The 18,104-nt window shown below is 43.9% G+C and overlaps 1 protein-coding gene across 2 annotated transcripts in view; it reads left to right on the plus strand.

Moving 5' to 3' along the window:
- Positions 1–18,104, plus strand: part of ap3b1a (adaptor related protein complex 3 subunit beta 1a) — a 61,588-nt gene that overhangs the window by 22,417 nt on the left and 21,067 nt on the right. For both annotated transcript variants that reach the window (XM_084572062.1, XM_084572061.1), the window contains exons 12-22: positions 312–374; positions 478–610; positions 2,067–2,176; positions 2,281–2,457; positions 3,237–3,423; positions 4,080–4,210; positions 5,931–6,099; positions 9,983–10,172; positions 12,820–12,979; positions 15,025–15,073; positions 16,574–16,677. In XM_084572062.1, coding sequence (XP_084428188.1) covers positions 312–374; positions 478–610; positions 2,067–2,176; positions 2,281–2,457; positions 3,237–3,423; positions 4,080–4,210; positions 5,931–6,099; positions 9,983–10,172; positions 12,820–12,979; positions 15,025–15,073; positions 16,574–16,677 — 1,473 coding nt within the window. The remainder of the gene's footprint in view (positions 1–311; positions 375–477; positions 611–2,066; positions 2,177–2,280; positions 2,458–3,236; positions 3,424–4,079; positions 4,211–5,930; positions 6,100–9,982; positions 10,173–12,819; positions 12,980–15,024; positions 15,074–16,573; positions 16,678–18,104) is intronic.

Genomic DNA, 18,104 nt, shown 5'->3' on the forward strand with positions numbered 1-18,104 from the left:
ATTATTATTATTATTATTATTATAAGTAGTAGTACTAGTAGTAGTATTATTGCTATCATTATAACACAATAAATGAAAAATTATATTATTATTATTATTATTATTATTATTAAAAGACAAATGATATTGTGGAGTTGTATGGATTATTATTGTTTTATAATTATTAGTAATTATTATTATTATTAGTAGTATTATTGAAGGATAATTGGATTGGAGGGTGGAGTAATATGTGTTATTATTATTAGTATTAGTATTATTATTATTAGTAGTAAACTTATTTGACATGAACTAACCCTTCTTGATGATTCCAGTTGGAGATTCTGACCAATCTTGCCAATGAAGCCAACATCTCCACCATCCTGAGGGAGTTTCAGGTTGGTTTCTTTATGATTAATGCTAATATTATATTGACAGCAATAAATAGTGGGTCTTCTCATCAATGTTTGTCCTTATGTTTGTCTTTTTTTAAAATTTCAGACCTATGTGAAGAGTCAGGACAAGGCGTTTGCAGCAGCCACCATTCAGGCCATCGGCAGGTGTGCCACAAACATCACAGAAGTTACAGACACCTGCCTCAATGGACTGGTGCTGCTGCTTTCCAACAGAGACGGTAAAACGCCTAAACAGAGGCCCTGTTCACACTCGGTATTAAGAGTAGGCAGTAGGCACAGTCATTTCACTGCTGAGCTGTTTGCAGCATTGAACAGGAAAATCTTAGGGTCTTGCATGTTAATACCAGGTCTGAGTAGGCCCGTGTGCAGATACACTATATTACCAAAAGTATTCGCTCACCCATTCAAATGATCAGAATCAGGTGTTCTAATCACTTGGCCTGGCCCCAGGTGTATAAATTCAAGCACTCAGGCATGCAGACTGTGAAACAAGACATTTGTGAAAGAATGGGCCGCTCTCAGGAGCTCAGTGAATTCCAGCGTGGAACTGTCATAGGATGCCACTTGTGCAACAAATCCAGTCGTGAAATTTCCTCGCTCCTAAATATTCCACAGTCAACTGTCAGCTCTATTATAACAAAATGGAAGCGTTTGGGAAAAACAGCAACTCAGCCACGAAGTGGTAGGCCACGTAAAGTGACGGAGAGGGGTCAGCGGATGCTGAAGCGCATAGTGCAAAGAGGTCGCCGACTTTCTGCACAGTCAATTGCTACAGAGCTACAAACTTCATGTGACCTTCAGATTAGCCCAAGTACAGTACGCAGAGAGCTTCATGGAATGGGTTTCCATGGCCGAGCAGCTGCAGCCAAGCCACACATCACCAAGTGCAATGCAAGGCGTCGGATGCAATGGTGTAAAGCACGCCGCCACTGGCCTCTAGAGCAGTGGAGACGCGTTCTCTGGAGTGATGAATCACGCTTTTCCATCTGGCAATCTGATGGACGAGTCTGGGTTTGGAGGTTGCCAGGAGAACGGTACATTTCAGATTGCATTGTGCCAACTGTGAAATTTGGTGGAGGAGGAATTATGGTATGGGGTTGTTTTTCAGGAGCTGGGCTTGGCCCCTTAGTTCCAGTGAAAGGAACATTGAATGCTTCAGGATACCAAAACATTTTGGACAATTCCATGCTCCCAACCTTGTGGGAACAGTTTGGAGCGGGCCCCTTCCTCTTCCAACATGACTGTGCACCAGTGCACAAAGCAAGGTCCATAAAGACGTGGATGACAGAGTCTGGTGTGGATGAACTTGACTGGCCTGCACAGAGTCCTGACCTGAACCCGATAGAACACCTTTGGGATGAATTAGAGCGGAGACTGAGAGCCAGGCCTTCTCGACCAACATCAGTGTGTGACCTCACCAATGCGCTTTTGGAAGAATGGTCAAAAATTCCTATAAACACTCTCCTCAACCTTGTGGACAGTCTTCCCAGAAGAGTTGAAGCTGTAATAGCTGCAAAAGGTGGACCGACATCATATTGAATTCTATGAGTTAGGAATGGGATGGCACTTCAGTTCATAGAATGAGTAAAGGCAGGTGAGCGAATACTTTTGGTAATATAGTGTATCTGAGGCGTTTGCAGCTGTGCAGTTTTGTGAGGACTTTTGTTTCTGCAGAGACTGTGGTGGCCGAGAGCGTCGTCGTCATCAAGAAGTTGCTTCAGACTCAGCCCACCCAGCACAGCGAGATCATCAAACACATGGCCAAGCTCTTCGACAACATCACTGTACGATTAATTCACATCTGTCTCGTTTGTATCGTCGACCCATTAGTTTTTATTTAGCATGAAAGTCGCAACGTTTTTTATTTTTTTGCTTTAAAATGTTGCAGGTTCCCATGGCCCGAGCCAGCATCCTGTGGCTGATGGGGGAGTACTGCGAGAGGGTGCCAAAGATTGCACCTGATGTACTCCGCAAGATGGCAAAGACTTTCACAGCGGAGGAGGACATTGTCAAGCTGCAGATCGTCAACCTGGCAGCCAAACTCTACCTGACCAACTCTAAACAGGTGCAAACTAAAACCAGAATCAAAGTCGCGGTGCAGCTTTAACGCCAGAATCCCGAATCATTCAGCTTTTGTCTTGGAGTAACTCAACACTTCTGGCCTGTTTAAATAAAGAGCCGTGAATGAGGCCGTTTTAACGTAATGGTGCATCTCTTTAGCTCAAGTGGGTGTCTACAGGCCCATTCAGCGAGATGGGGCGATATTGGCCTCGGAGGCTGGGTTTATGAGCCCAGACGCTGCCTCCTCAAACGAGCACATTACTGCACCTCTCGCTAATGTCTTAGAAAGGGTCGAGGAGGAGGAGGGAGGAAGAGGCAAAGACGATGCAGTTAAGGATGAGGGTGATAATAGTGCATCGTGGTGGCTGCGGTTTTTGTTTTATTTTATGGAAATAAGTTTGCGGGAGAAGGGGGCGAATGAGCTGTCTGGAGATGAGGGGGCATTCATTACGGCCATCTTATTTGCTCCGCGCTCTGTTGCACATGGAGTTTATGCATAGAAACTACAGGTTTTATTAAGTTTAAAGGTGTAGTTTGACATTTTGGAAAACAAACAAATTTAGCACGGATCACCTTAGCTTAGCATAAAGACCGGACTGCAGCAGTTAGCACCTTTAAAGATGCCATAACGCTTACTTAAGAGAGCTGAATAGGCTTAGACAGACTCTTCTAGACATAACGTACAAATCTTCTGCAAGAGGCGTAATTCTTCACAAATACCATCTTTGAATTTCTAAGTTTCTCGCCTTACACGTCAATCCGAACTCTCCCCATCGCCCCCAGACCAAGCTGTTGACCCAGTACATCCTGAACCTCGGCAAGTACGACCAGAGCTACGACATCAGAGACCGAACGCGCTTCATAAGGCAGCTGATCGTGCCCAACGAGAAGAGCGGCGCCCTCAACAAGTACGCCCGCCGCATCCTGCTGGCCCCCAAACCGGCTCCGGTGCTCGAGTCCACCTTCAAAGGTACTTCAATGTCGACCTCTAATTGTGCTTTTGAATATATAAAAAATCCTCTAAACGGCTTTAAAATGCAAAATTAATATCCTTTCGTCTCCCGTGTCTGTTTTGTAAATTGTCTAAGAGAAACCCTGAATACATATTAGCTTCAGATGCATTGGTTCTATTTCCAGTAGTATGCAAAGTGGATTTAGTCTGTGGTTTTTATTATTCTGCTGTGTCTGTCTCTCTGAAGGGCAGTTAGGTCAGAGCCCTTTACCTTGGACTAATGAGATAGGTAAATTATTGAGTTAATACTAACCTTTGTCAGACAACGAGAGAGGGAAAAATCTCCCTCATCTAGCCGTCCTTTTCTTTCTCTCTCCATCCGTCCACGTAAGGGACAGAAAGAAAACTGCCTCCTGCAGCATTAAAATTCACAAGCAGTTTGCACCTACTGGATGTTTATGGAAAGCGTTAACCGCCCCTGTCATTCTTAATATTCACAAGTCTTTTTCTTTCTTGTTTTTTTTTGGTTTTATTAGCAAAGTATCTTCCTGTATTGACCACAGGGCAGAGAGTTAAGATTGAATACGTTTATATATTTTAACCGTTGTTTAAGAACAGATCTTTTTAAGTTTATCGCCTCATCTCCAACACTTTTCTCTTTTCTTTTTCTGCAGATCGAGACCGTTTCCAGCTGGGCACTCTGTCCCACAGTCTCAACATTAAAGCTACCGGGTACCAGGAGCTCTCAGACTGGCCGGATGTTGCTCCCGACCAGTCCGTGAGGAACGTGGAGGTCATTGAACCGGTAAGGGATCTACCTTTCTTGCAGAGTTACAAGATGATGGTTGGACATTTTCCGGTTTCAGGGCCATCAGTAGTAGTAGTATAGACCCCTGTCGAGGCAGCGTGTTGAATGCTAATGTACACCCCTACCAGAGCTAGAAGTCAGACCAGTTTCCTCCACCTAGCTGATTTGGAATAGCTCTGTTGGAAACTGATTCCCTCTGGCAAAAATCTTTATTTTCGGAAAGTGTATTTTTCTTTTTTTTGATGCTTATAAACTCATCGTGCTGCGAGAAAAAGGTTTGTTGTGGCCAGGTCATTTATACTTAACAAGAAACTCAAGTGTCCTCATAGGCCCCTCCCACTGCAGCATACGTCACACACGCTAAGCATTGTGGGAAATGCTGGAGACGCACGACGAGATGTCGGCCATTCCTTCTGACGACCGTGCCTGTCGGATCACGTCGTTCATTCAAGCATGCTCCCCGCACACAGTACGCCGATCTCTACCCAGCAGAGATTAGCGGTCACACTGCGAATATTAGCATCTGGGAGCTCACAGAGTGGCCGCTAGCATTTCCGCTTTTCCGCATTAACCACGCCCACTTCCAGTTTCTGACCAGTCACAGAACAGTTGCCGACACCACATGAGAGAAAAAAGGCTTAGACGGAACTTCTCGTGGAGTACGTATGAGCCTTTAGTCCCAAGAATGACCCAAAAATACTGCTTCCATCATTTCCTTTAAAAGGCTCCCCCCGTATTAATTCTCCACATATTTGAAAACCCCATGTTGGACATTTATAAGGCAGCTTTTCGAGAGTTTTGCATTCTATATTTTCTCTGGTTCAGTTGAAACTCGCCCCATAATAAAATCCAAACAGCGTGTCACCAGAGTCGAGCTACATCATGCTAGAACTTTGAATTAAAGTTTACTTGTGCACCTTCTTTGGGATTGTTGCTCCACTCAGTGACAAGATTCTCCATCATGGTCACCCTTGATTTAATTTTTAAGGATATTTGTGATATGTTTTTTAAAGATTAAAAACTAAAAACCAGTGGGCACCAATGGTGTCTTGGGGTTAAGGTACAGATGTGTTGACAGATGAACTAAGATATTGTTGATTTTTGGGTTTTATTTTGTCATTGGGGTAAGAAATGGTTATAACCAGTAGATGAACTAAACCGTGATGGAATTAAATTATTATTTCCAGTAAAATCTGATCTCCCACTACGAACTTATTTGGTGTTTGAAAAGGCAGACCGTTTACCACCCTTTGTGTGTTGTAGCTTATATCCCCTCAGGTCTGACTTGGATAAATTAGCATGCATGCCTCTGTTCCAATCACCTGCAAGAAGTTAAACATTTTATTTTTCATGGAGAAAAACTATCGATTCTGCAGCTCAAGCTTTATCACTGCTGCTCAGCGGCAGCTCCTAATAAAACAATAAAGAACAACGAAGCAGTCGCGTTAAGAAACTTTATTCCCAGTTTTGAGTGTAAGGCAGGTTTAACTGAAAATATATTTGTGCGGAGCAAAATAAACGGCAGCCAGAACCTATTTAGCTAGTCGTGCTTTTGGTGAATTGATTATTTTGGGGGACTCACTGTGCACGTTTACTTTGTATTCACGCACATTTGAGTCCGTTAAATATGTTTCTGATGCCGGGTATTGGGTTTTATTTTTATTTTAATGCTAAAATTTAATCCGCATCACTTTTGTCATCCGCTGCATCCGTTCAGGTGAAAGAGTGGGCACCGACAGTTGGGAAGACCAAGCAATCCAAGTCTCATGACAAGTTCTACTCGGACGACGAAGACGAGAAAGAAGAGGAAGGGTCTGACAGCGGTGGCAGTGAAGACGGCAGCAGTAGCAGCAGCAGCAGCAGCAGCAGCGGTAGTGGTAGTGAAGGTTTGTGTACGTCCATGTGTTTTGAGAATCAGCGTCACCAGCAAAGCATCATCATGGTGACCCCGTGAGCTCTGCCTTCTTGTGTCTCTTTGCTAGAGACAAGCAAAGAAACAATGTCAGAGATTTACAAAAAATAAAATCTATTTCTGAATTCGGTAAGGCAGTGCTAAAGAACAAAGAACAATAAAAAGACTGTGTGCTAAATTAAGATAGGTAAATTGTAAGGTTTTATTAAAGCAAACAGGATGCATGAGATCACAACGTGGAATGCCAATATTAATCTACACAAAAAAAAATAAAAATAACAGAGCAGAGCTTCAGTCATTTTTTAAATCATAACCATAACCAGATGTGTTTTGTTATGAATAACCAGAGATGCAGACATTTTGTGTTTTGTTTGATTTTAATTGCGGGAGAAACCGGAGCGACCCGGGGAAAACCCACCGATACCTAACACAGAAACACAGGTGGAGGTGTTTCTGTGAGGCTGCAGTGCTAATCACTGAGCCACTGAGGTCCTGTGAAAGGAAACGGAGGGAGGGGATAGGGTAAAGGAAGGGTTAGAGCCGTGATAAAGTCATGGTTAGAGCCATGGTAAAGTCATGGTTAGAGCCGTGGTAAAGGGATGGTTAGAGCTGTGGTAAAGTCATGGTTAGAGCCGTGGTAAAGGGATGGTTAGAGCCGTGGTAAAGGGATGGTTAGAGCCGTGGTAAAGTCATGGTTAGAGCCGTGGTAAAGGGATGGTTAGAGCCGTGGTAAAGGCAGCGTTGGAGTCGTGGTAAAGGCAGCGTTAGAGTGGGGGGGAGATGAGGCATAGAGGAAAGGCAGGGGGGTCAAACATTCTCCTCCACCACCCTGTCGTCATCACTCTCCCGCTCTGGTCTCCTGCGCCAAAACTTCCAAATACTTCTCCTCTTCTCGCCCTTCTGCTTCGCCTCCTGTTGCTTGGTCTCATCCAGTGCTTGCTTCTCCATCTCCAGTGCTTGCTTCTCCATCTCCAGTTCTTGCTTCTCCATCTCCAGTTCTTGCTTCTCCTTCTCCAGTTCTTGCCTCTCCTTCTCCAGTTCTTGCGTCTCCATCACCAGTTCTTGCATCTCCTTCTCCAGTTCTTGCTTCTCCTTCTCCAGTTCTCGTCTCTCCTCCTCAAGGGCCCTTTTCCCCTCCTCCACCTCTTTTCTCAACTTCTCCTCCAGGGCGCTGTATTTTGAGGCCTCATCTTTCTGAAGGGTCTGGAGTTCTGCAGAGAGACGGTCCCTTTCTTTCCTGAGTTCAAGGATTTCATTCAGGTTGTTTTTGGACACTTCTGAGATGGTTTCCTTCAGCTTTTTAACGTCCTTGTCGTACTCCTCCAGAAGTTTATCCTGCATCTCGATTCTTCTTGTAGCTAAATGCAGGCGGTTGTCAACTATTGGCTTTTGAGCTTGCTGTATTTTTGCACAATTCCTGAACTGCTGATTATCAGGCTTAGATGGGGTATTCCCTCTGGGTCCATCAGTATTGGGCAGGGATGCCATGGGTGTTGGGTTATTGCTTTCGGCCATTGGACTAGCAAACAATGTAAGTGATGAAAATGTATCAGTAAATATGTTTGTACTGTAGACTGTGGATTTGTAGGTCGTCCTTCACTGTCGATACCTGTGTGGAATCAATATGAATATCTAGAAGATAAAGTTATGAGTATGTGCTGATAGTTAGTCTATTTAAAGGTTTGGGACATCACAGGCAATGTTGGCTTTGATGTTTGCTTTGATGTTGGCTTTGATGTTGGAATCTGGCCCCGCCCACAAACCACAGCCCCCGCCCACAAATCACAGGCCCCGCCCACATATCACGTGACCCGGTAGCTGACGTCACCACGCACCGACAATCGCGATGCAGCCATGTTGGCAGGAAAGTGCGCTTCGCTAATGACTATTCGGCTGACAACTGCGAGCAACTAACTTGTCCTAGTACCAGTTATATCCAAAATGGTTCACAGCTGTTGTTGCCCCAGGACGCCAGAATATTCGGGGACAAGCAAAGGGGAAATCGTCTTATAGGATTCACAAAGATCCCATAAGACGGTAGATGTGGATTACTGCAGTAAAACGCGACATGAGAAAACGGAGCGGTGGGATCCCTCAAGATCCCACGAATGGCCCCGATAATATATAATATATATTTTTGTCAGCACTGCGGTGTGAGTGGTTGTTTTAATCAATCGCTCCAAGTCCCACATGAGACCCGAACGCCTGAAGTGAATGCTGCGTTCAAGTGGCATCGGTATAATCGGAAAAACAACATTCTGTTTGAAAAAAATAATTAAAAGACTATGTATTATAAAACCAATATGATTTCGGTAGTAGCTGCCATTACCCAGGATGTTACACATAAACAACAGAAACATAAAAGGTCGGGAAAACGACTCTAAAACCGGGAACGGGGAACTTCCGTCACCACTTGAATGCAGCACAACGTGCATACGTTTGTAAACAAACAACATGGCGGTGGTGGTGGTGCGGGACTTTTTCAAAGTTTCCGGGGATGATATTTCTCTGGCTGTTTGGAATAAATGTTTAAAGAAATTCCCACGAGGTGGAAAAACCAGCACCAGCTTTAATACCTCGAACATGAAAAGTCATTTAAAACATAGCCATTGATTCGATGGGGTTTTGAAGGCGTATATGGACGCCAGCGCGGCTAACGAAGGTAGCAAGCTAGCCGGAAAGATATGTCAGGTATGTTATCGGTACTGGTCAATTTCTATCGCTTTAAAGTGCGCAGTAAACTCTGACGGCCTGAAATCAGCGCTGGCTCCATTCATTTTAACTCGTTTCCTACCAATATGGCGGCGTCAACAACAACAACAAAAAAAAAGTCACGTGACGTCCGGAGCTCTGTTGTTTTTTTGTTTTTTTCCCCCCGATTTTTCTTATTATTATTAATCGCCTTAATTTTCTGCTTAACTAAAAGTGTCTGCCCAGGACAAACTGCAAGGGCGAAAGGTATCAAAACCGGTAACTTGTGGCGCTATAATTTAGCCAATTTTACGTTTTGGCTCATATCTCGAGAACCATGTGCCCTAGAAACAAATTTTTTTAGCCCCGGTTGTAATGGACTAGCCCACGCCCATTTTCGCCTGCCATTTTGAAAAAATTGCACCTCAAAGCAAAATAACCTCCTCCTCGGCCATATGTGTCAAACATACGGCCCCGGGAACCAAAACCGGCCCGCCAGAGGGTCTAATCTGGCCCACGGGATGAATTTGCGAAGTGCAAAAATTACACTGAAGACATTAACTGCAATTTTTCCAATAAAAGACTGAGAACTAAACAGAAATTGCATTTCTTTTTCTTAAATGTGGGGTTTAGGGAAACATTTGGAGATGTCGTTATTTGTAGGTAAATACGCTATCGTGTTACTGGTCTGGCCCCTTTGACATCAAACTGGATTGTATGTGGCCCCTGAACTAAAATGAGTTTGACATCCCTGTCCTAACCCGTTCATCCAATTCTCACCAAACTTGGCATGTATCATTTATGGACAAAGATTATGAAAAGTTCTGAAAAGAACTTCACCAGGGTTATTGATTACAAAGTTAATGGCTAAATAATTTTTACGGCGTGTAACAGTATAACTCCAAAGCTAATATTTTGTGCTTGCGATCATCTAGTTCTTCTTCTTCTTCTTCTTCTTGTTTCTCCTCTTCTTCTTCTTGTAATTCTTCCTCTTCCTTATTTTTCTCTTCTTGTTCCTCCAAACTTGCGAGGTGGCTCCATGACATTCTTCTTCTTCTTCTTCTGTGGCTTCTTTGGAGCAAATTTTAATTCACATTTTGGTTTGATTTCATGAAAATATAAATCTTATGCTTGAACTCATCAGGCTTTATTCACATTTTGTGCAGGTTCAGGCAGCGACAGTGAGGAGGGAAGCAGTGAAGAGTCAGAGAAGACCTCGAGCGATTCTGGAAAGAGTTCCAGTGGATCTGAGAAGAGCTCGAGTGAGTTCGAGGAAGAACAAAAGCAGAAGAAGAAGAAGAAGACAATGACCAAGAAGGCGCCGCCGAAGAAAATCAAGCCAGCTGCTGCTGACAGGTACAGTGAAATCCCTCCTGTCTGTCCGAGTCTGGAAGCGTCATTTGTCTTCCTTGTGAATGTGTCCAGATGTTACCTGCTTCCGCCTCCTTTTCTCTTTCTCGCTCGGCTAATTAGACAGGTGCGTGTGTGTGAGAGTCGACAACAAATGTGACTACAACTCTGCTGCATCAATAATCTCAGCCTCCCATCTGTTGAAAGCTGCAGCCATTCTGATTATGTAGTGACAACAAGCTGATATTTCCTTCTGTTCAGTTTGAGCTTTTCTTCCCTTATTACCTCAAATGGACTCGCTTCATCTTCTGTTTATGCCAAGAAAAGTCTGAAACTGTAGAGAAATTCAAATGTTTTATCTGCTTGATTCTTACATATCGGCTGCCATCGCATGACTAAACAAGGCAGTGGTTGCTTAATCGTGTGCGAGACCTTGAAAAAGACACAGAACATAAGACGTGGATCATCAGAAAATCAGATTTTCTGGAGAGTCTCGGTTGGAAAAGGGTTAGACTTGCTCCGACATGACCTGGGTGCCTTATGTTTTGGTAAATGTGCAGCAGTTTGGATTTAATCTCCTGGATCTGAGGGGCTTTAGCTTTTGATTTGATGTTTGAGATGTGGCAGTGAACGCACCGTCCTCTGTGCACTTCATGGACACAGCCACACAACACCTAATTGTGAAGTCTCCCAATTGAGTTTCCCAAATAATATACACTGATCAGCCACAACATTATGACCACTGACAGGAGAAGTGAATAGCATTTAAACCATCTTGTGACAATTCAGTGTTTTGCTGGGAAACTTCTGGACCTGGCATTTATTGGTGTGGATGTTACTTAGACATGTACCACCCACCTAGACCAGACCAGACACCCCCACCCCATAGCAATGACACTCCTTAATGGCAGCAGCCATCCCCAGCAGGAAGCAGGCACACACACAAAAAATGGTTTAGGAAGAATTCAAAAAAACATGAAGAACAGCACAAGGTGTTGACCTGGATTCACAAGATCCCAAACTGATCAGGTATCTGTGGGATGATCCACAGAGGCCCCTCCCCTCAACATTAACAGGCGGTTTGGGCTTCTGTGTCAATTTGACGGTGTAGCTACGGTGACGGCCCAGACCCTACACAGACTCTTAACATCGTAGCCTGACGTGCACCTCCCCAGAAATGTAGCTACGCTTCACGGTGACACAGACCGCAAGAGCTGTGATTGGTCCGCTTGGTAGTATCGTGTTTCCGCTTTAGTATTTCCGTCTGCTTCTCCAACTCTGCAATTTTCAAATTGGTTTGTTTTGGATCAATAAGGATGGAACACATGGAGGAAAGGTTAACCGAGGAGGTTCGAAGGTATAAACATTTGTACGACTCATCTTTGGCGAAATTTCGGTGAACGTTTCAGTCGTAATTGTTGAAAGTGAAGCAGGAAGTAGAAACATAAATGGACCTGACTGGCAAAAAAAGACACAGCGCACAAGTATAAATGGCTCGCACCGACGTAGGTTACAGCGTCTATGTCCTGCGGTACCTTAAATGAGCCTTAACAACATCCTGTTGCCAGCCACCACAGGACACCCTCAGAAGGCCCATGTCCATTCTCTGATGAGTCACCACAAGGGAGACCTGCACAATATGAGGAAGGTGGTCATAATGTTATGCCTGTATTTAAACCACCTCTTTCTTTCGTCCCACCACACACACACACTCACACTCTGTGAGTCTGGCACGGCTGCTAGAATATCGTTAGTGTGAGTCCCATTAACAAGCTAATCAAGGAGAATTTTCCTCCAGTAGCGTAACCCACATTTACATGGCTAATGGATAATGACTTTTGATTGGTCATTTAGCCGCCTGGTGTTACCAATGAATGAGATTTGAGTCATTACTACTGAATATGCTCACGCACACTCTCCAACACACTGGCAAATTTACTTTCTTATGCACTCTACTTCATTTGCTCACGGACACACAAACTCACACAGAATGTACCTGATCCTGCTGTGTGACAGGCCGCCGGCTGACCCTGTTCTCTCCATTAGAGAGTATAATTAGAGCAACTCACCCCAGTGCTCAAACACACACAAACACGCACACACACTCATACACACAGTAATTAGAGCAGCTCACCCCAGTGCTTCCACAACAAACACAGCATAATGCCCTCATTATGGCCCAGTCATTTCAGGCAGGGCCTAATCAGGCCCACAGTGATTTATATCACTTTTTCCTGTTCGCAGCAAATGAAATCTGTAGGCCAAATTAATACTGGCTTTTCATCATCGCCCAAGTTAAAAAGCCAGTTACCGTCACAATTCCCCTCATTAATTTAACGGCTGAAAATCCCAGGCAGGCGGAGTAAACACTCATTATCGGGACAAATTGAAGAGGGACAGAGCGAGTGAAAGAGAGAGGAGAAAGATGGAAAAAATCTTTTTGAGTGAACGCGGCATTGAATTAACTGCACAAACAAAAACAGATTGATCTCCGCTGTTCTGATCGGGCCAAGCTACGGCTTTCAGTTTGGGCGGAAAGTTTTCTTTGCCTGCTGCCTCTCAGACTATTTGTGTATTTAAGTAAATAAATAAATGCATATTCTGTTACTACTAATCCCACGTCTTCATTCTCTGTGTTTCGTTTCTGTTCCAGTGACTCGGATGAAAACGGTAACGGGCCTATAGGGCGAGCTAGCAGCTCGTCGGCGGAAAGCTCCTCCGGTTCAGAGTCGGACTCCGAGGACGAGTCGGATTCGGATTCCCCCGCGCCGCCGCCACCAACGAAGAAGACGACCGCAAAGACCAAAACCAAGGTGACGTTTTGATAGAGCTGCCTTCAGGATACAGAGCTTATTTGGAAACAATACAGAGAGACAACGTCAGTGCACAGTGAGGTTGTTCATTCATCATTTGTAGATACTACTTGCACAACATTTCAAACATAAAAAAAAATAAATAACAGCAGCAGAACTGGAGATTTATACACGTACGTGTCTAAAAAAAACATCAACAAGCTGTTGTTCTGTGTATTTTTCACTACTTTCTCTTGAACGCCTACACATTAAATAAAAAAATAGATAACTATGGCATGGTTTTTATCAATATTTGCATTTAAATTTAATATTAGATTAAAGAACACCTAAGAAAATCATGAACTAGAGAATGGCAGCGTAGGTTTCTCTGTTAGGTGGCTAGGCTAAACCTTGGATGGATGAATGGCGTTATGAGATAACATGCACTGGATTGTGACCAGTGTAGCATTAGCTCATCATTATCAAACATTAGCTCATATTTTGATGAGCTAATGTTTGTGCAACAGGGCGCCCTCTTCCTGTTTTATTTATTGTGTTTTAACCATAGACTGTATAAAGATGGACGCGGAACAGCTCCTCTAAAGTGAAGCCGAAGCAAGTAGAGCTCCCCCTGGTGGCTGGCTGCAGTATAGGTCATAAGCTCCGCCCCTTCCATGTTAGCGGATGGGACTTGGGCCAAACTAAAACACTAAAATACACGTCAATTAATTTGGTTTAAGGATGGTTTCTGTCATTTTAGATAGTTAATGTAGTCATTTTTTTTATATAAGTTTCGTTTTAGTTATTTAGTGACTCCAAACTTAATAAAATAGAGTCGGTTTGGACCGATTCAAGGATTTCTTTCTTATAATAATTATTTATAAAGACTTATTCTCCATTATGGCCTTGAGTCAATGTTTCTGTAGAGCAACTAAAAAAAAAAAAAAAAAAAAAGTTACGGGAAGACGACGGTTTGTGTAGATCCTCGTAGCCGTGGCAACGCACCGCACGCAGCTCTAGTTCATTATGTGGTGCTTAATATACACGAGACGTTGATTTGGAGCTATTATCACGCATGCAGTAGCTCCACAACCTGTCATGCTTCAAGATTCGCAATATGTCATTTCTAAAGCAGTGTATAGTTTGATTTTATATATATTTAAATATAATAGTAATGCCGTATGAGTATTAACGTACACATTCATCGACAGAGCTGCAGGATCATGATTTAGACTCTGGGATCTAATTTGGCTCCATGATACCTCCTTTATTTGTCCTCTTTCTCAGCCCTCGCAATCTTTTCCTTACCTGTTATGCTCATCATATTATTTCTCACCCTCCCTCCCTCCTTCCGTCCCTCCGCCTTTTCTGCGCTGTGAAATTCTCATTTCATACACTTTGTCATTTGGCTTATGAATTATGCATCTTTCTCACTCTTTTCCATACACACCTCTTCTTATAACGAGGTTTCTGTCTCTATTACCGCCGCCGCTGAGCAGCGTCAATCAGAGAAAACCTGATAAGATACAGCCTCCAACTTTATGGTTTGTTTTGCACTCACTCACTCGCTCCTTTCTGCCCTGTTGTTTTTTCCCTTTCCCCCTGTCTGCTCAGCCCGGAGTGTGCAGAGTGGAATTTTATGGTTCTTTATGTGACGTGAATGGAGCCAGGTTGGTTAGGAGGGTTATGGAGAGAGGGCGATAAAAGCTCTCGTGTGTTTAAATGCGTTTTTACCGGTGGGGCTCTTGCGGCGCGAGCTGGAGGGCCTCGCGTTGTAATTCCCACAAGTCGACACCTGACAAGCCCCGGCTCAGTCGCACGAGGTGGCGTGTAGCGGTTTTGACGCGACGCCGTGCATGACTGATCGCTGAAAATCCCAGACATGTTACATATAAATGCAGAGTTTTTTTGGGGAGGGGTGGGGGAATGTGGTCGCGTCTTCAGAGACTCTGTCGGTGAAATTGAAACGTTTCACCCTCTGAATAGCTTACTCGCACGTTCTTTTTTAGTCTTCTTCTTTTGCCCTCTGGGTTGCTCACCGTCACTTTCCTGTGTTTCCCTTTTAGGTGGCAGTCAACTCCAAGAAGGAAGTCTCTTTATTGGATTTGGATGACTGTGAGTTTCTCTGCAAGTTCTGTTTCTGCACAAACCAAGTTAACAACAAATAAAGATATGCATTGTGTCTCCAACTGGAAGACAGACAGTGACAGTAAATTCCTAGTGAAGAGAATTAAATTCTACCAGCATATGAGCTTTTTTTCTCTTGAGCTAAAACAGAGTTGTAAAAGAGGCCTATATTTGTCTTGTGGCCAGAAACACTAAATATTAATGCAGATATATAATATTTTATAGTATTATATTATATTATATTTATAGTATGTGGTGTTGCTTCATGCTCCATTTGTATTTCATCATGGGACGTGGGGAAAAATACCTCTGCATCAACTGGATAGTCCTCCAACCAATCAGAGCCATTCTGTTGTGAACGAATGGAGTATGGAGTATGACGTTGCTATTTTCCCATGACCTTTAACCCCCCAAACGATTTCAGTTCCCAACAGAGCAACTCCAAACCAACTGTGTTTTCCAGACTGGCTTCATGTTTGAAGGATGCATAAATATTCACCTGTGTGCAAAATACAACCCTTAATTTAAAACATTTAGTGCCTTCTGCAGCCTCTTTTTTTTAAATAAACATGCAATATCAATGCAAGACTCATGTAATCATAATTTGCATGATCTTGTGCACGCCGCAAGCCGACAGTTGGCTGTTTGCTGGTGTGCAGCCTCCAAGCCTCCCAGCCTCCCAGCTAATACTAGCACTTCCTGTTTCTCCTTTTGAATGATGAATATAAACGACTGCCCCCTGCTGGTATGGAGAGTTACTTACGTTCACGCAGACACTACTGCAACTGGACCTGGACCTTATTTCTAGCATAAAATACCATCATTTACTCACCAACATCACTTTTGTTTTATTTGCACTCGTTCAGGAGATAATTAGATCCGCGTATATCCATATAGCGGGAGTGAATGGGGCACCGAAACGCAGCCTATAAATAACGCGTTATCTGCCGCGAAACTCGTTCATTTCAACGGGGAATAGCACTAGAGTATCATAACAAAATATTGGTGAAATGAACAAGTTTCGCGGCAGATAATGCGTTATTTAGAGGCTGCATTTCGGTGCCCCATTCACTCCCATTATATGGATATACGCGGATCTAATTATCTCCTGAACGAGTGCAAATGAAACTAAATTGATATGTGTGAGTAAACGATTATATTTTATGCTAGAAATAAGGTCCAGGTTGTAAAAAGCAGTAGTTCCCCTTTAAAGTGCATTTATTTATTTGGTCCAGATGAAGACAACGTCACAAGCGGTGATTGTTTCATGTCGGTGTGAATTTTCTGCATCCTCCAAGTGGCCACAAATGGTATAAAACTAATTTAAAGCAGTTGCAGAAGATGTAGAAATTCTAGCTTTTAGCGCCCCCCTGTGGTGGCATCAGTGTAGTGGACAACGCTGCATGTATCTCCTGCACAGCAGCTTTAATAAGTACCTGTTTATTTTTTATTTTATTTAAGTTTCTGTTTCCTTTGTGTTTCCCTCAGTTTCTCCTGCACCCACAAACGCACCAAAGCCCTCGGTCTTCTCTCCGAGCCTGCTGTCCGACCTCGAAGGCCTCTCTCTGTCCGGCGTCTCGTCCGCCATGCAGGTGAGTCTACTCGAATATATATATGTGTGTGTGTGTCTGCGCAGAGGCACACACAGGATGACATTTCCTCCATCAGCGTGCGTTGAGAGTCAATTGTTCCTTTCTGTCTCGACGCTGACAGTACAGCCGGGCGGGCGTACGAGATGCCGAAATGAGCCTCTCTCTCCCTTGTGGAACATTTCTGCTCCAGACGCCAACTATTGACCTTTTCTGCCTTGTTATATTTATAGCCAGTCAGGGACGGTGCAACGGCTCTCCCTGTTTCCTGTATCTCTTATAGTCTGTCTTTCTCACCCTCGCTGTCTTTTTGCTCTTCCACACCCTTGAACTCTATTTCTGCGTCTCATCTATAAGTCCACCCCGCTCGCTTCCTCACCTGCTCTCTCTCTCTCTCGTCTCTCTCCCCCTCTCTGTCACCTTCCATCTCTCTCTGTCAGATGTTGCGTCCCTCGTGTCTCCGTGTTGTGTATATCTGATGGTTGACCTTTCCTGGTGTGACGGCTCCTTTCTCTCCTCGGTGTGTGAGCGGCTCTGCACGTCTATGTATCTTGTATCTTGTCTCCCGCACCCCCCCGGGGAGGGATATGTCCAGACCGTTCTCTCTGCTCTTGCTGTGTCTTATTTTGTGTCACACAGTCCGGTCTCTGGTGAGAGTCGGACGCTTGACAAGTGCCTTCACATGCACTGTTAGTAATTCTAACAAGCTGTATATATAGATATAGAGTAATGCAAGATAAGATGCACCGATCCGGCATAACATTATGACCGCCTTCCTAATATTGTGTAGGTCTCCCTTGTGCCTCCAAAACAGTTGTGACTCATCAGAGAATGGACATGGGCCTTCTGAGGGTGTCCCGTGGTGTCTGGAAACACAATGTTGTTAGTTGGGGGGGCCCTTTGAGGGGAGGGGCCTCTGTGGATCATCCCACAGATACTTGATCAGTTTGGGATCTAGTGAATTTGGAGGCCAGGTCAACACCTTGTGCTGTTCTTCATGTTTTGTTTTTTGAGTTGTTCCTAAAGTGTTTTTGTGGCTGCATCCTGCTGGAGATGGCTGCTGCCATCAAGGAGTGTCATTGCTATGGGGTGGGGGTGTCTGGTCTGGTCTAGGTGGGCGCTACATGTCTAAGTAACATCCACATAATGAATGCCAGGTCCAGAAGATTCCCAGCAGAACATTGGATTGTCACAAGATGTTATTTACTTCTCCTGTCAGTGGTCATAATGTTGTGGCTGATTGGTGAAGACTGACTTAACATCAATTTGAATGGTAGTCTTTGAGCTTGCCACTTAACTGTAAGAATAATTACCCTACTCTTAGAATTTAAGTCTAAGTGCGATTCAGTCTCCAAAGTCGTCTCTGCAGTTGAAGATATTTACGTCAAGATCATTTTATTTATTCTGTGCAAATCACAAACTTGTCTCAG

The sequence above is a fragment of the Chelon labrosus genome (assembly GCF_963514085.1).
Source record: "Chelon labrosus genome assembly, chromosome: 22".
NCBI lineage: Eukaryota > Metazoa > Chordata > Actinopteri > Mugiliformes > Mugilidae > Chelon > Chelon labrosus.